The sequence below is a fragment of the Oncorhynchus masou genome, chromosome 12 (genome assembly GCF_036934945.1).
Source record: "Oncorhynchus masou masou isolate Uvic2021 chromosome 12, UVic_Omas_1.1, whole genome shotgun sequence".
In the NCBI taxonomy this organism is placed as follows: Eukaryota; Metazoa; Chordata; class Actinopteri; order Salmoniformes; family Salmonidae; genus Oncorhynchus; species Oncorhynchus masou.
In genome coordinates, this window is record NC_088223.1 from 87,700,995 (window position 1) to 87,717,721 (window position 16,727).

At 51.2% G+C, this 16,727-nt stretch overlaps 1 protein-coding gene across 1 annotated transcript in view; it reads right to left on the reverse strand.

The window, feature by feature from the left end:
• Positions 1 to 16,727, reverse strand: part of LOC135549416 (actin-binding LIM protein 3-like) — an 80,746-nt gene that overhangs the window by 35,096 nt on the left and 28,923 nt on the right. Inside the window, exons 7-8 of the mRNA XM_064979386.1 lie at positions 9,655 to 9,713; positions 8,814 to 8,885 (exon numbers count right to left, since the gene is read on the reverse strand). Of these exons, the coding sequence (XP_064835458.1) occupies positions 8,814 to 8,885; positions 9,655 to 9,713 (131 nt within the window). The remainder of the gene's footprint in view (positions 1 to 8,813; positions 8,886 to 9,654; positions 9,714 to 16,727) is intronic.

Sequence of the window (16,727 nt, forward strand, 5' to 3'; positions counted from 1 at the left end):
ACATGGAGTGCTTTGAACGGCTGGTCATGGCTCACATGAACACCATCATCCCAGAAACACTAGACCCATTCCAATTCGAATACAGATCCACAGATGACGCAATCTCTATTGCACTCCACACTGCCCTTTCCCACCTGGACAAAAGGAACACCTATGTGAGAAAGTCATTAATTGACTACAGCTCAGCATTCAACACCATCGTTCCCTCAAAGCTCATCGATAGGCTAAGGACCCTGGGACTAAACATCTCCCTCTGCAACTGGATCCTGGACTTCCTGACGGGCCGCCTCCAGGTGGTAAGGTTAGGTAACGACACATCCGCCACGCTGATCCTCAACACTGGGGCCCCTCTGTGGTGGGTGCTTAGTCCACCTCCTGTACTCCCTGTTCACCCACAACTGTCTGGCCAAACACGACTCCAACACCATCATTAAGTTTGCTGACGACACAACAAAATGATGAGACAGCCTATAGGGAGGAGGTCAAAGACCTGGCAGTGTGGTGCCAGGACAACAACCTCTCCCTTAATGTGAGCAAGATAAAGTAGCTGATCATGGACGACAGGAAAAGGAGGGTCAAACACGCCCCCATTCACATCAACAGCGGCTGTAGTGGAGCTGGTAGAGAGTTTCAAGCTCCCTGGTGTCAACATCACCAACAAACTATCATGGTCCAAACACACCAAGACAGTGGTGAAGAGGAGCACGACAACACCTTTCCCCCCTCAGGAGACTGAAAAGATTTGGCATATTTCCCCAGATCCTCAAAAAGTTCTACAGCTGCACCATCGAGAGCATCCTGACCGGTTGCATCACCGCCTGATATGGCAACTGCTCAGCATCCGACCTTATGGCGCTACAGAGGGTAGTGCGTACGGCCCAGTACATCACTGGGGCCAAGCTTCCAGCCATACAGGACCTCTATACCAGGCGGTGTCAGATGAAGGCCCAGTACATCACTGGGGCCAAGCTTCCAGCCATCCAGGACCTCTATACCAGGCGGTGTCAGAGGAAGGCCCAGTACATCACTGGGGCCAAGCTTCCAGCCATCCAGGACCTCTATACCAGGCGGTGTCAGAGGAAGGCCCAGTACAGCACTGGGGCCAAGCTTCCAGCCATCCAGGACCTCTATACCAGGCGGTGTCAGAGGAAGGCCCATAAAATGGTAAAAGCCTACAGTCACCCAAGTCATAGACTGCTCTCTCTGCTATCGCAAGCAAGTGGAACTGGAGCACCAAGGACGAAAAGGCTCCTTAACAGCTTCTACCCCCAAGCCAAAAGACTGCTGAACAATTCATCAAATGGCCACCCGGACTATTTACATTGACCCAGCCCCCTATCCCCCTTTGTTTTAACACTGCTGCTACTCGCTGTTTATTATCTATGTATAGTCACTTTAACCCTACCTACATGTACACTGCTGCTACTCGCTGTTTATTATCTATGTATAGTCACTTTAACCCTACCTACATGTACACTGCTGCTACTCGCTGTTTATTATCTATGTATAGTCACTTTAACCCTACCTACATGTACAAATTACCTCGACTAACCTGTACGCCTGCACATTGACTAGTCACGGTGCCCCCTGTATATAGCCTCCACATTGACTCTGTATCGGTATCCCCTGTATATAGTCTCCACATTGACTCGGTACCGGTGCCCCCTGTATATAGCCTCCACATTGACTCGTTACCTACTACACCCTGTATATAGCCTCCACATTGACTATGTACCGGTACACCCTGTATATAGCCTCCACATTGACTCGGTACCGGTAGCCCCTGTATATAGCCTCCACATTGACTCGGTACCGGTACCCCTGTATATAGCCTCCACATTGACTCGGTACCGGTACCCCTGTATATAGCCTCCACATTGACTCACGGTACCCCTGTATATAGCCTCCACATTGACTCGGTACCGGTACACCCTGTATATAGCCTCCACATTGACTCAGTACCTGGTAGCCCCTGTATATAGCCTCCACATTGACTCGGTCCCGGTACCCCTGTATATAGCCTCCCCATTGACTCGGTAACCGGTACACCCTGTATATAGCCTCCACATTGACTCGGTACCGGTACCCCTGTATATAGCCTCCACATTGACTCGGTATCGGTACCCCCTAAAAGCCTCCACATTGACTCGGTATCGGGTACCCCCTGTATATAGCCTCCACATTGACTCGGTACCGGTACCCCTGTATATAGCCTCCACATTGACTCGGTACCGGTACCCCCTGTATATAGCCTCCACATTGACTCGGTACCGGTACCCCCTGTATATAGCCTCCACATTGACTCGGTACCGGTACCCCCTGTATATAGCCTCCACATTGACTCGGTACCGGTACCCCCTGTATATAGCCTCCACATTGACTCGGTACCGGTACCCCCTGTGTCACGGTTCATGAATCCACTGCCTCCCTCTCTCTTTCTCTCTCTCTCTCTCTCTCTCTCTCTCTCTCTCTCTCTCCAGTGTTTGTGTGGGCGTGGTTCCCAATCTCGGCCTGATTGTCTGCGCCAGCTGGAACCACTTATCTTCCCTTTATATGTTCTGTTACACTCCCTGGTTTTCTCAGCACGTTATCATCGGAAGATGCGCCCGAGTTCCTGGGTCGGATTCCTTCTGAGTACAGTCTGTCTGTCATGTTGCTGCTGTGAACTACATTCATTAAACCATCGTTGCTTGCATCTTGCATCCGCCTCTGTGTTGTAACAGAACGATCTGACCAGACCATGGATGCAGCGAGTTCAACGAGTCTGACCGAATTCCTTTCCCGCAGTATCATGAGAATGGATCAACAAGAGGAGAACATCTCCAGCACAGGTCGGGCAGTACAAGCCCTTTCGACGCAGGTATCCCAGCTGACCCAACAATTGCAACATCTGAGGGGTTCCGCTGCGCCACCTACACCGGCAGTTCAACCCGCCCCGCCAGAGCCGGATTCCCAGCTAGAGCCACGGCTACCGACACCAGAGGGTTATTCAGGTGATCCTGACTATTGCAGAGCCTTTCTTACAAGATGTTCCATGCATTTCTCGTTGCAGCCACGGACCTTCAACCGTGAACAGTCTAAGGTAGCATTCGTACTCACACTACTATCAGGCAAAGCGTCTCTCTGGGGAACGGCGGTGTGGGCGAACCAGGACCCATGCTGCACCTCTTTCCAGACACTCTCCGAGGAGATGAGAAGGGTCTTCGATCGGGCCGTGGCGGGTAGGGAGACGGCCAGACTACTCGCTGACCTTCGCCAAGGAGACCATTCAGTATCGGAATACTCCTTCCAATTCCGCACTCTGGCCGCAGAGTGTCAGTGGAACGAGGAGGCGCAGTGGGACATGTTCCTGCATGGGCTGGAGGACCGGATCCAGAAGGAGATTTATGTTCTGGACCTTCCCAGGAGTTTAAATGGACTAGTGGAACTAGCCCTGAGGGTCGACGCTCGTCTGAGTCATATTGGCCGCCGAGCATGCCCTAACAGACCGTATAACGACACGGAGGGCTGGCATGCCAGCGTCGGGAACACGGCCAGTTCAGCTTCCGCTCACGAACCCATGCAGCTGGGGAGAGCTCGCCTCTCCCGGGAAGAAGGGAGAGGCGGAGATCCCAAGGACTCTGTCTCTACTGTGGTAGAGCGGGCCACTTTATCCACTCCTGCCCGGTAAAAGATCAGGCCCGGTAGTAAACATAGGCTACTATCGGGTGGTGTCACCACAGAGAAGACCTCATCATCTACTCTCCTCCCGGTAAGACTAAGATGGGCCACCCACACGCACGACACCCAAGCCTTACTGGACTCAGGAGCAGAGGGTAATTTCATGGACTTCAAGCTCGCTCACAAACTCCAGATCCCTATCACCTCACTCACGCACAAGATATCCGTCAACGCTCTCAATGGTCAAGAACTCCCCAACATTTCTCACACCACTGAACCTATCACACTCATCACTTCTGGCAATCACACTGAGACACTATCATTCCTACTCATGGACTCACCCCTTGCACCATTAGTTCTCGGCCACCCTTGGCTCACCCAACACAACCCCAGAGTTGACTGGGGTCATAACTCTATATCCATGTGGAGTAACAAGTGTCTTGAGTCCTGTTTAGTGTCTGCTTGTTCGTCTGTGTCTGATTCTGTGTTTCTAGAGGAGGCAGTGGATTTGTCTAACGTGCCCGTTGAATACCTCGACCTGAAGGAGGTGTTCAGTAAGTCCCGTGCTGCTTCTCTTCCTCCGCATCGTCCCTATGACTGTGCAATAGAATTATTGCCAGGTGAGTCTCCGCCTAAAGGCAAGTTATATTCACTTTCTGTTCCTGAGAGGAGGCTATGGAGAGATACATCTCTGGTTCTCTGGCATCTAAATTCATTCGTCCTTCCTCTTCTCCAGCGGGGCGGGGTTCTTCTTTGTGGGGAAGAAGGACGGATCTCTGCGTCCTTGCATTGATTACCGTGGGTTGAATAACATCACAGTGAAGAATACCTATCCCTTACCGTTGATGTCCTCCGCCTTTGAAAGGTTACAGGGAGCATCCGTGTTCACTAAGTTGGATTTACGTAATGCATATCATTTGGTTCGCATAAGGGAGGGGACGAATGGAAGACCGCGTTTAACACCCCCAGAGGGCACTTCGAATATTTGGTCATGCCTTTTGGGCTATCCAACTCCCCAGCGGTTTTCCAGGCACTCGTCAATGACGTGCTGAGAGATATGATTGATCAGTTCATATATGTTTACCTGGATGACATACTGATTTTTTTCTTCTTCTCTCCAGGAACACGCTCAACACGTCAGACGAGTGCTTCAGAGGTTGTTGGAGAATGGACTTTTTGTCAAGGAGAAATGCATTTTTCATGCACAATCCGTTCCATTCCTAGGTTACATCGTCTCGACTGAAGGTATTCGCATGGATCCCGACAAGGTTAAGGCTGTGGTGGATTGGCCAAGCCCAGATTCCCGTAAGGCCCTACAGAGGTTTCTGGGATTCGCCAATTTCTACCGGTGTTTCGTTCGCAACTTTAGCCAGATAGTCGCTCCTCTTACCGCCTTAACCTCTCCCAGAGTGACGTTCAGGTGGTCCGATACAGCCGAGGCTGCATTCGCCAAACTCAAGAGCCGCTTTGTTTCGGCTCCTATCCTCATAGCTCCCGATCCCTCGCGTCAGTTCGTGGTGGAGGTGGACGCTTCAGAGGTGGGGGTAGGTGCGGTACTTTCCCAACGTTCCTCTTCTGACGACAAGATGCACCCTTGCGCGTTCCTTTCCCATCGGTTATCACCTGCGGAACGCAACTACGACATTGGCAACAGAGAGTTGTTGGCAGTGAAGTTAGCACTGGAGGAGTGGCGCCATTGGTTAGAGGGTTCGGGGGTACCTTTTATAGTTTGGACCGATCACAAGATTTTGGAGTATATCAGAACCGCCAAGCGACTCAACTCCAGGCAGGCGCGGTGGGCACTCTTTTTCGGACGTTTTGACTTCTCTCTCTCGTATCGCCCGGGTTCCAAGAATGTCAAACCCGATTCCCTTTCTCGCATTTTTGACCATTCCGAACGCCCATCCACTCCCGAGTGCATCCTACCCGGGACCCTAGTGGTCTCCACACTCACATGGGAGGTTGAATCGAGGGTCAAAACGGCCTTAGAGGGGGTCACGCCTCCGCCCGGTTGCCCGCCTAATCGGTTGTTTGTGCCGGAGGGGTGTCGGTCCGATGTTATTCGGTGGGGCACTGCTCCAACGTAGCGTGTCATCCAGGAGTCAGCCGCACTAGCTTTTTGGTTAAGCAACGCTTTTGGTGGCCACTGATGGCTCGTGACATTCACAGTTTTGTCTTGGCTTGCTCGGTTTGTGCCACTGGGAAGACTTCTAATCGACCCCCAGATGGGTTACTCCAACCGCTGTCGGTCCCTTCGAGACCCTGGTCCCACATCGCTCTAGATTTTGTTACCGGCCTCCCGCCCTCCCAGGGCAAGACGGTTGTTTTGACCGTGGTGGACCGGTTCTCGAAGGCGGCTCATTTTATTCCTTGCCTAAATTACCATCTGCCAAGGAGACAGCGGTAACTGTCGTGGATCACGTCTTTCGCTTACATGGCCTGCCGATGGACGTAGTTTCTGACCGGGGGCCCCAATTTGTGTCCAAGTTTTGGCAAGAGTTTTGTAGGTTACTGGGAGCGAGTGTCAGCCTGTCTTCAGGGTTTCATCCCCAGAGCAACGGTCAAACGGAGAGGGCCAACCAAGATTTGGAGAGAGTGTTGCGATGTTTGGTTTCTAAGAATCCCTCTTCCTGGAGTCAACAACTCTCTATGGTTGAGTACGCTCACAATTCGTTGCCAGTGGCAGCCACGGGTCTCTCCCCGTTTGAGTGTAGTTTAGGTTACCAGCCACCTATCTTTCCCAGTACGGAGTCCGAGGTCACTGTTCCCTCCGCTCACGCTTTCATCCAGAGGTGCCGTCACGCATGGAGCAGAGCCCGTGAGACTCTTCTCCGGGTGGGGGCGCGCACCAAGGCTAAGGCCGATCGCCACCGGTCGAAGCCTCCGGTATACGTCGTTGGCCAAAGAGTGTGGCTTTCTACTAAGAACATTCCACTCCGATCCGTTTCGAACAAGCTTGCCCCCAAATTTATCGGCCCGTTCAGAGTCACCAGGATCATTAGTCCGGTGGCGGTCCGGCTCAAGCTTCCTCCGGCGTATAGGAGAATTCATCCTACCTTTCATGTGTCTAAAATAAAACCTGTGTTTCAGGCACGCATTAACCCGCCGGTCCCGGTTCCCCCGCCGCCACGACTTGTTGATGGGGAAACCACCTTTTCTGTCAATCGTATTTTGGACTCTAGAAGGAGGGGACGCGGATTCCAGTACCTGGTGGACTGGGAGGGTTACGGCCCGGAGGAGAGAAGTTGGGTACCTGCTAGGGACATTCTGGATCACTCCCTTATCGATGATTTCAATCGACAGGTAAATTCGCCGCCGTTCATGAAATTCACGGTTCACGGTTCATGAATCCACTGCCTCCCTCTCTCTTTCTCTCTCTCTCTCTCTCTCTCTCTCTCCAGTGTTTGTGTGGGCGTGGTTCCCAATCTCGGCCTGATTGTCTGCGCCAGCTGGAACCACTTATCTTCCCTTTATATGTTCTGTTACCAGTGTTTCTTGTTGTCAGATCGTTGTTTCTTCTCTGAGGTTGTGTCGTGTGTCCGTGCTCTTCTCTTGTGTGGATTATCTGCTGTGCTCCTTCCTACTCATCCGGACACACTCCCTGGTTTTCTCAGCACGTTATCATTGGAAGATGCGCCCGAGTTCCTGGGTCGGATTCCTTCTGAGTACAGTCTGTCTGTCATGTTGCTGCTGTGAACTACATTCATTAAACCATCGTTGCTTGCATCTTGCATCCGCCTCTGTGTTGTAACACCCTGTATATAGCCTCCACATTGACTCGGTACCGGTGCCCCCTGTATATAGCCTCCACATTGACTCGTTACCGGTACCCATGTATATAGCCTCCACATTGACTCAGTACCGGTACCCCTGTATATAGCCTCCACATTGACTCGGTACCGGTACCCCTGTATATAGCCTCCACGTTGACTCGGTACCGGTACCCCCTGTATATAGCCTCCACATTGTTATTTTATTGTGTTACTTTTAATTAAACATTTTTTTTACTTTAGTTCATTGTTATTTATTTTTTTCTTAACTCTATTTCTTGAACTGCACTGTTGTAAGCTTTGTTGGCTTGTAAGTAATAATTTCACGGTCAGGTTTACACCCGTTGTATTCAGCAGATGTGACAAATAACATTTGATTTGATTTAAATGCTGAGCTCTTGCTGTCACTACCAGCCTATTGTGTGTCACTCATAAATGCTTCACAATGGATTTATCAGTAGGCTATAGCCTTGATAATAATTGAAATAATATAGCCTAAAGAATTCCTTTTCGTTCCTTCTTAGGTTCCCTGTCTGGCACCCTGTCTGGCACCCTGTCTGGCTCCCTGTCTGGCACCCTGTCTGGCTTCCTGTCTGGCACCCTGTCTGGCTTCCTGTCTGGCTTCCTGTCTGGCTTCCTGTCTGGCTTCCTGTCTGGCACCCTGTCTGGCTTCCTGTCTGGCTCCTGACCTATATATGCTGTTTAATATGACATGTAGCCTATTTGAAATGATGAGCGCTTCTTACATTGACCTTTTCATGTTTACAATGCTTCAAAACCAAAGGGTAGGTCCAGGTTAGTCAAGAAAAATAGTTTGGCTTTGGTTAAATTGTGATTTTAATTGATGGAGCGAATTTTGGAGCGGTAGCTTTTTTTTTCTGTGCAGCGCAGAGAGGTTTTTAATGGAGCTGTTGGAAAGGACGTGAAGCGCAGAGAGGTTTTTAATGGAGCTGTTGGAAAGGACGTGAAGCGCAGAGAGGTTTTTAATGGAGCTGTTGGAAAGGACGTGAAGCGCAAGCACGGCTCCATGAGCGATGAGCGTAATTTCCTACAGCTCAACTCCGCTCACATACTCTGCTGGCATAAGTATAACTTCCGGAATGTCAACTTCACAGTGCAACAGTCAACAATGGAGAAATGATGTGACCTCCTTTAACATTCATCAATACCACACAGGATATAACAAACAGTGTTTTCCCCAAAAAACACATAGAATCACCTGAAGCCACAGACAACTGCACATGGTGGTCTGTCGACCCATGTGAATGACAGCTGGTTCAGATCCTGTAAAGAGGGCTCCGCCTCTAAGACAGGCTGGCAGCCAACAGAAGGCGTACGTGTAATCAAATAACCATAGCGATGCCTTGGCGACAGACTACTCACACAGATGATGCGGCTCGGGGAGCCGATGCTGGACCCAGGGGGAGATACGGAGGCCTCCGAGGTACGTCTGAACTGTGGGAACACGCACACGCACACACACGCACGCACGCACGCACACACGCACACACACACACACACACACACACACGCACGCACGCACGCAAGCACACACACACACACACACACACACACACACACACACACACACACACACACACGCGTCAGAGTGAGCCTGCAGAGGTCAGACTTCGGCTAAGGGAGACAAAACACTGACAGAGGATAACTTGGATCAACAACACCCCAGCGTTACCTCAGATCCTCTCCCTACAGCGACTCTGCTCTATCAGACTCCAATACTTCAACACACAACAACAGGAAGAAGAGGGAGTTTCTAGGAGGACATAGTAGTGTAGTACCGGTGGGGCTCTATGGTTGACCACGTCAAGGTATTGTAACAGTCTGGGCAATTTTTTTTATTTTTTATTTCACCTTTATTTAACCAGGTAGGCTAGTTGAGAACAAGTTCTCATTTGCAACTGCGACCTGGCCAAGATAAAGCTTAGCAGTGTGAGCAGACAACACAGAGTTACACATGGAGTAAACAATTAACAATTATTAACACTGCATCTCAGTGCAGGAGACGTCACTACAGACACCCTGGTTCGAATCCAGGCTGTATCACAACCGGCCGTGATTGGGAGTCTCATAGGGCCGTGCACAATTGGCCCAGCATCATCTGGTGTAGGCCGTCATTGTAAATACAAATTTGTTCTTAACTGACTTACCTAGTTTAAAAAAGTTCAATAATTTATTTTATTATAAAAAAATAAAAAATACTCACTCTGAGTTTCTTCTCCAATCGAGCTGCTTGTTTACACACAGGATGCCACACCTCGCAACCTGTTTGCAAAGAAACACCCACAGTCAAACATACTGTTTTTCAAAAATAACTTGAAATTCATTCCTCTCTACACGTTGGCTACTGCAGTTACAATACTGTAAAACCACTGGGGTGCTGTTTATTATCGGGGAAAGGAGAGGAAGGCCACATTTCTCAGTGTTTCTGCTGCGCTTCAGTAACTTCTTAGCACACAACAATCAAACGCATGTGTCTGTAGATCAGCACTTCTCAACAACAGTGTTATGAACTTGAGTGAAGACCCAAAAGCGGTTTTAACAGAAAACAGAGTTCTTTAATAAAAATACAGGAATGGCATAAATCCTCTTCCAACGTTGTCAGCGGAACAAAAGAACGTTAGTATAGTGCGGGATGCTCCAGCCAGGCAGACTCCGACAGGACAGGACAAGGTGGAAGCAGAGACGACAGCTTGCTTCTGGCATCAAAAAACACAAATAAGAATCAGACACTGAAAGTAGCAGGAACAGAGAAAGAAATAGAGACCTAATCAGAGGGGGAAGAGAGAACAGGTGGGGAAGAGTGAAAGAGCTAGTTAGGGCAGATGTAGAACAGCTGAGGAATGAGAGACAGAGAAGGTAACCTAAAAAGACCAGCAGAGAGAGAGAATGAAGAGAAAGGACAGGAACAGACATAACAAGACATGACAGTACCCCCACTCACCGAGCGCCTCCTGGCGCACTCGAGGAGGAAACCTGGCGGCAACGGAGGAAATCATCGATCAGCGAACGGTCCAGCACGTCCCGAGAGGGAACCCAACTCCTCTCCTCAGGACCGTGCCCCTCCCAATCAACTAGGTACTGATGACCACGGCCCCGAGGGCGCATGTCCAAAATCTTACGAACCCTGTAGATGGGTGCGCCTCGACAAGGATTGGGGGGGGAGGGACGAGCGGGGGCGCGAAGAACGGGCTTAACACAGGAGACATGGAAGACCGGGTGAACGCGACGAAGATAGCGGGAGAAGAAGTCGCACTGCGACAGGATTAATGACCTGGGAAATACGGAACGGACCAATGAACCGCGGGGCCAACTTGCGAGAAGCTGTCTTAAGGGGAAGGTTCTGAGTGGAGAGCCATACTCTCTGACCGCAACAATATCTAGGACTCTTGGTCCTACGCTTATTAGCGGCCCTCACAGTCTGCGCCCTATTATGGCAAAGTGCCGACCTGACCCCCTTCCAGGTGCGCTCGCAACGCTGGACAAAAGCCTGAGCGGAGGGGACGCAGGACTCGGCGAGCTGAGATGAGAACAGCGGAGGCTGGTACCCGAGGCTACACTGAAAAGGGGATAGACCGGTAGCAGACGAGGGAAGCGAGTTGTGGGCGTACTCTGCCCAGGGGAGCTGTTCTGACCAAGACGCAGGGTTACGAAAAGAAAGACTGCGTAAATGCGACCAACAGTCTGATTGGCCCGTTCGGCTTGACCGTTAGACTGGGGATGAAAGCCGGACGAGAGACTGACGGAAGCCCCAATCAAACGGCAAAACTCCCTCCAAAATTGAGACGTGAACTGCGGACCTCTGTCGGAAACGACGTCAGACGGAAGGCCATGAATTCGGAAAACATTCTCGATAATGATCTGAGCCGTCTCCTTAGCAGAAGGGAGCTTATCGAGAGGAATGAAATGAGCCGCCTTAGAGAATCTATCGACAACCGTAAGAATAACTGTCCTCCCCGCTGATGAAGGCAGTCCGGTGACAAAATCTAAAGCGATGTGAGACCACGGTCGAGAGGGAATGGGAAGCGGTCTGAGACGGCCGGCAGGAGGAGAGTTCCCAGATTTAGTCTGCGCGCAGACCGAACAAGCGGCGACAAATCGACGCGCGTCACGTTCCGAGTGGGCCACCAGAAACGCTGGCGAATGGAAGCGAGCGTACCCCGAACGCCGGGGTGGCCGGCTAACTTGGCAGAGGGGCCCACTGAAGAACGGCCGGACGAGTAGGAACGGGAACGAACAGAAGGTTCCTAGGACAAGCTCGCGGCGACGGAGTGTGAGCGAGTGCTTGCTTTACCTGCCTCTCAATTCCCCAGACAGTCAACCCGACAACACGCCCCTCAGGGAGAATCCCATCGGGGTCGGTGGAGACCTCAGAAGAACTGAAGAGACGAGATAAAGCATCAGGTTTGGTGTTTTTGAGCCCGGATGATAAGAAATAACAAACTCGAAACGAGCGAAAAACAGAGCCCAACGAGCCTGACGCGCATTAAGTCGTTTGGCTGAACGGATGTACTCAAGGTTCCTATGGTCAGTCCAAACGACAAAAGGAACGGTCGCCCCCTCCAACCACTGTCGCCATTCGCCTAGGGCTAGCGGATGGCGAGCAGTTCGCGATTACCAACATCATAGTTACGTTCTGACGGCGATAAGCGATGAGAGAAAAACGCGCAAGGATGGACCTTGCCGTCAGAGAGAGAGCGCTGAGAAAGAATGGCTCCCACGCCCACCTCTGACGCGTCAACCTCAACAACAAACTGTCTAGAGATGTCAGGTGTAACAAGAATAGGTGCGGATGTAAAACGATTCTTAAGAAGATCAAAAGCTCCCTGGGCGGAAACGGACCACTTAAAGCACGTCTTAACAGAAGTAAGGGCTGTGAGAGGAGCTGCCACCTGACCGAAATTACGGATGAAACGACGGTAGAAATTAGCGAAGCCCAGAAAGCGCTGCAGCTCGACGCGTGACTTAGGAACGGGCCAATCAATGACAGCCTGGACCTTAGCGGGATCCATCTTAATGCCCTCAGCGGAAATAACGGAACCGAGAAAAGGGACAGAGGCGGCATGAAAAGTGCACTTCTCAGCCTTCACATAAAGACAGTTCTCCAAAAGGCGCTGGAGGGCTGGTCGCACGTGCTGAACATGAATCGAGAGAGACGGTGAAAAAATCAGGATATCGTCCATGTAAACGAAAACAAAAATGTTCAGCATGTCTCTCAGGACGTCGTTAACTAGTGCCTGAAAGACAGCTGGAGCGTTAACGAGGCCGAAAGGAAGAACCCGGTATTCAAAGTGCCCTAACGGAGTGTTAAACGCCGTCTTCCACTCGTCCCCCTCCCTGATGCGCACGAGATGGTAGGCGTTACGAAGGTCCAATTTGGTGAAAAACCTGGCTCCCTGCAGGATCTCGAAGGCTGAAGACATAAGAGGAAGCGGATAACGATTCTTAACAGTTATGTCATTCAGCCCTCGATAATCCACGCATGGGCGCAGGGACCGTCCTTCTTCTGAACAAAAAAAACCCCAGCTCCGGCGGGGGAGGAGGAGGAGACTATGGTACCGGCGTCGAGCGAAACCGACAAATAATCCTCGAGAGCCTTACGTTCGGGAGCCGACAGAGAGTATAATCTACCCCGGGGGAGTAGTTCCCGGAAGGAGATCAATACTACAGTCATACGACCGGTGTGGAGGGAGAGAAGTGGCCTTGGAACGACTGAACACCGTGCGCAGATCGTGATACTCCTCCGGCACCCCTGTCAAATCGCCAGGCTCCTCCTGTGAAGAAGAGACAGAGGAAACAGGAGGGATAGCAGACATTAAACAGGTTACATGACAAGAAACATTCCAGGATAGGATAGTATTACTAGACCAATTAATAGAAGGGTTATGGCGTACTAGCCAGGGATGACCCAAAACAACAGGTGTAAAAGGTGAACGAAAAATTAAAAAAGAAATGGTTTCGCTATGATTACCAGAGACAGTGAGGGTTAAAGGCAGCGTCTCACGCTGAATCTTGGGGAGAGAACTACCATCTAAAGCGAACAAGGCCCTGGGCTCCCCTAACTGTCTGAGAGGAATGTCATGTTCCCGAGCCCAGGTCTCGTCCATAAAACAGCCCTCCGCCCCAGAGTCTATCAAGGCACTGCAGGAAGCAGATGAACCGGGCCAGCGGAGATGGACCGGAAAGGTAGTGCGTGATCCAGAAGGAGAGGCCTGAGTAGTTGCGCTCACCAGTAGCCCTCCTCTTACTGATGAGCTCTGGCCTTTTACTGGACATGAGGTGACAAAATGACCAGCGGAGCCGCAGTAGAGACAGAGGCGATTGGTGATTCTCCTTTCCCTCTCCTTGGCCGAGATGCGAATACCCCCCAGCTGCATAGGCTCAGCATCCGAGCCGGCGGAGGAGGGTGGCAGTGATGCGGCAGGTGGCAGTGATGTGGAGAGGGGAGCAACGGAGAACGTGAGCTCCTTTCCACGAGCTCGGCGACGAAGATCAAACCGTCGCTCTATGCGAATAGCGAGAGCTATTAAGGAGTCCAGACTGGAAGGAACCTCCCGGGAGAGGATCTCATCCTTAACCTCGACGTGGAGACCCTCCAGAAAACGAGCGAGCAAAGCCGGCTCGTTCCAGTCACTAGAGGCAGCGAGAGTGCGAAACTCAATAGAATAATCCGTTATGGATCTATTCCCCTGACATAGGGAAGACAGGGCCCTGGAAGCCTCCTCGCCAAAAACAGAACGGTCAAAAACCCGTATCATCTCCTCCTTAAAGTCCTGATACTGGTTAATACACTCAGCCCTCGCCTCCCAGACTGCCGTGCCCCACTCACGCGCCCGTCCGGTAAGGAGAGAAATGACGTAGGCGATGCGGGCTGCGCTCCTGGAGTAAGTGTTGGGCTGGAGAGAGAACACCACATCACACTGAGTGAGGAATGAGCGGCACTCAGTGGGCTCCCCAGAGTAACACGGCGGGTTGTTGATCCTGGGCTCCGGCGACTCGGAAACCCTGGAAGTGGGCGGTGGATCGAGGTGGAGTTGGTGAACCCGTCTTGTGAGGTCGGAGACTTGGACGGCCAGGGTCTCAACGGCATGTTGAGCAGCAGACAATTCCTCCTCGTGTCTGCCTAGCATCGCTCCCTGGATCTCGACGGCGGAGTGAAAAGGGTCTGGAGCCGCTGGGTCCATTCTTGGTCTGATTCTTCTGTTATGAACTTGAGTGAAGACCCAAAAGCGGTTTTAACAGAAAACAGAGTTCTTTAATAAAAATACAGGAATGGCATAAATCCTCTTCCAACGTTGTCAGCGGAACAAAAGAACGTTAGTATAGTGCGGGATGCTCCAGCCAGGCAGACTCCGACAGGACAGGACAAGGTGGAAGCAAACGAGACGACAGCTTGCTTCTGGCATCAAAAAACACAAATAAGAATCAGACACTGAAAGTAGCAGGAACAGAGAAAGAAATAGAGACCTAATCAGAGGGGGAAGAGAGAACAGGTGGGGAAGAGTGAAAGAGCTAGTTAGGGCAGATGTAGAACAGCTGAGGAATGAGAGACAGAGAAGGTAACCTAAAAAGACCAGCAGAGAGAGAATGAAGAGAAAGGACAGGAACAGACATAACAAGACATGACAAACAGCCATACATCTAAGATGATAGAGAAAGTGTAATATCTGAGAGAGGCTTGGAGTCTGTCTGTCTGTCTGTCTGTCTGTCTGTCTGTCTGTCTGTCTGTCCAGCTTCCTCCCCCCTCGCACACACACACACACACACACACACACACACACACACACACACACACAGGGAGATTAAAAGGTGAATCTATTTCTCCTGGTAGGGGTGGAAACACTAAACCACCAATGTCATGCTACTCCTCAGTGCTCCTCAATGCTCCTCAGTGCTCCTCAATGCTCCTCAGCGCTCCTCAGTGCTCCTCAGTGCTCCTCAGTACTCCTCAGTGCTCCTCAGCACTCCTCAGCGCTCCACAGGGCTCCATAGTGCTCCTCAGTACTCCTCAGTGCTCCACAGTGCTCCTCAGTGCTCCTCAGTGCTCCTCAGTGCTCCTCAGTACTCCTCAGTGCTCCTCAGTACTCCTCAGTGCTCCTCAGTGCTCCTCAGTGCTCCTCAGTAGTCCTCAGTACTCCTCAGTGCTCCTCAGTAGTCCTCAGTACTCCTAAGTACTCCTCAGTGCTCCTCAGTGCTCCTCAGTACTCCTCAGTGCTCCTCAGTAGTCCTCAGTACTCCTCAGTGCTCCTCAGTAGTCCTCAGTACTCCTAAGTACTCCTCAGTGCTCCTCCTTGCTCCTCAGTGCTCCTCAGTGCTCCTCAGTACTCCTCAGTGCTCCTCAGTAGTCCTCAGTACTCCTCAGTGCTCCTCAGTAGTCCTCAGTACTCCTCAGTGCTCCTCAGTAGTCCTCAGTACTCCTAAGTACTCCTCAGTGCTCCTCAGTGCTCCTCAGTACTCCTCAGTGCTCCTCAGTAGTCCTCAGTACTCCTCAGTGCTCCTCAGTAGTCCTCAGTACTCCTAAGTACTCCTCAGTGCTCCTCCTTGCTCCTCAGTACTCCTCAGTGCTCCTCAGTGCTCCTCAGTAGTCCTCAGTACTCCTAAGTACTCCTCAGTGCTCCTCAGTGCTCCTCAGTGCTCCTCAGTACTCCTCAGTGCTCCTCAGTGCTCCTCAGTACTCCTCAGTGCTCCTCAGTAGTCCTCAGTACTCCTCAGTGCTCCTCAGTAGTCCTCAGTACTCCTCAGTAGTCCTCAGTAGTCCTCAGTACTCCTAAGTACTCCTCAGTGCTCCTCAGCGCCTCAGTGCTCCTCAGTGCTCCTCAGTAGTCCTCAGTACTCCTCAGTACTCCTCAGTGCTCCATAGTGCTCCATAGTGCTCCTCAGTAGTCCTCAGTGCTCCTCAGCACTCCTCAGTGCTCCACAGGGCTCCATAGTGCTCCTCAGTACTCCTCAGTACTCCTCAGTGCTCCTCAGTACTCCTAAGTACTCCTCAGTGCTCCTCAGTACTCCTCAGTAGTCCTCAGTACTCCTAAGTACTCCTAAGTCCTACTCAGCGCTCCATAGTGCTCCATAGCGCTCCTCAGTGCTCCTCAGCGCATAGTAACAGATAATGATAATGACAGAGTAGCAGCAACAGCCTGGATATCATACATCCTGCAGGTTCCCCAGGCTGTAGGGTGATACACCACTGTACTGTCTATCTTTTCCATAGTGTGTAAATTGTAAAGTATTTTGTCTGTAATGTCTTTTCATTACGAGTTGGACCCCAGTAAACATCTGATC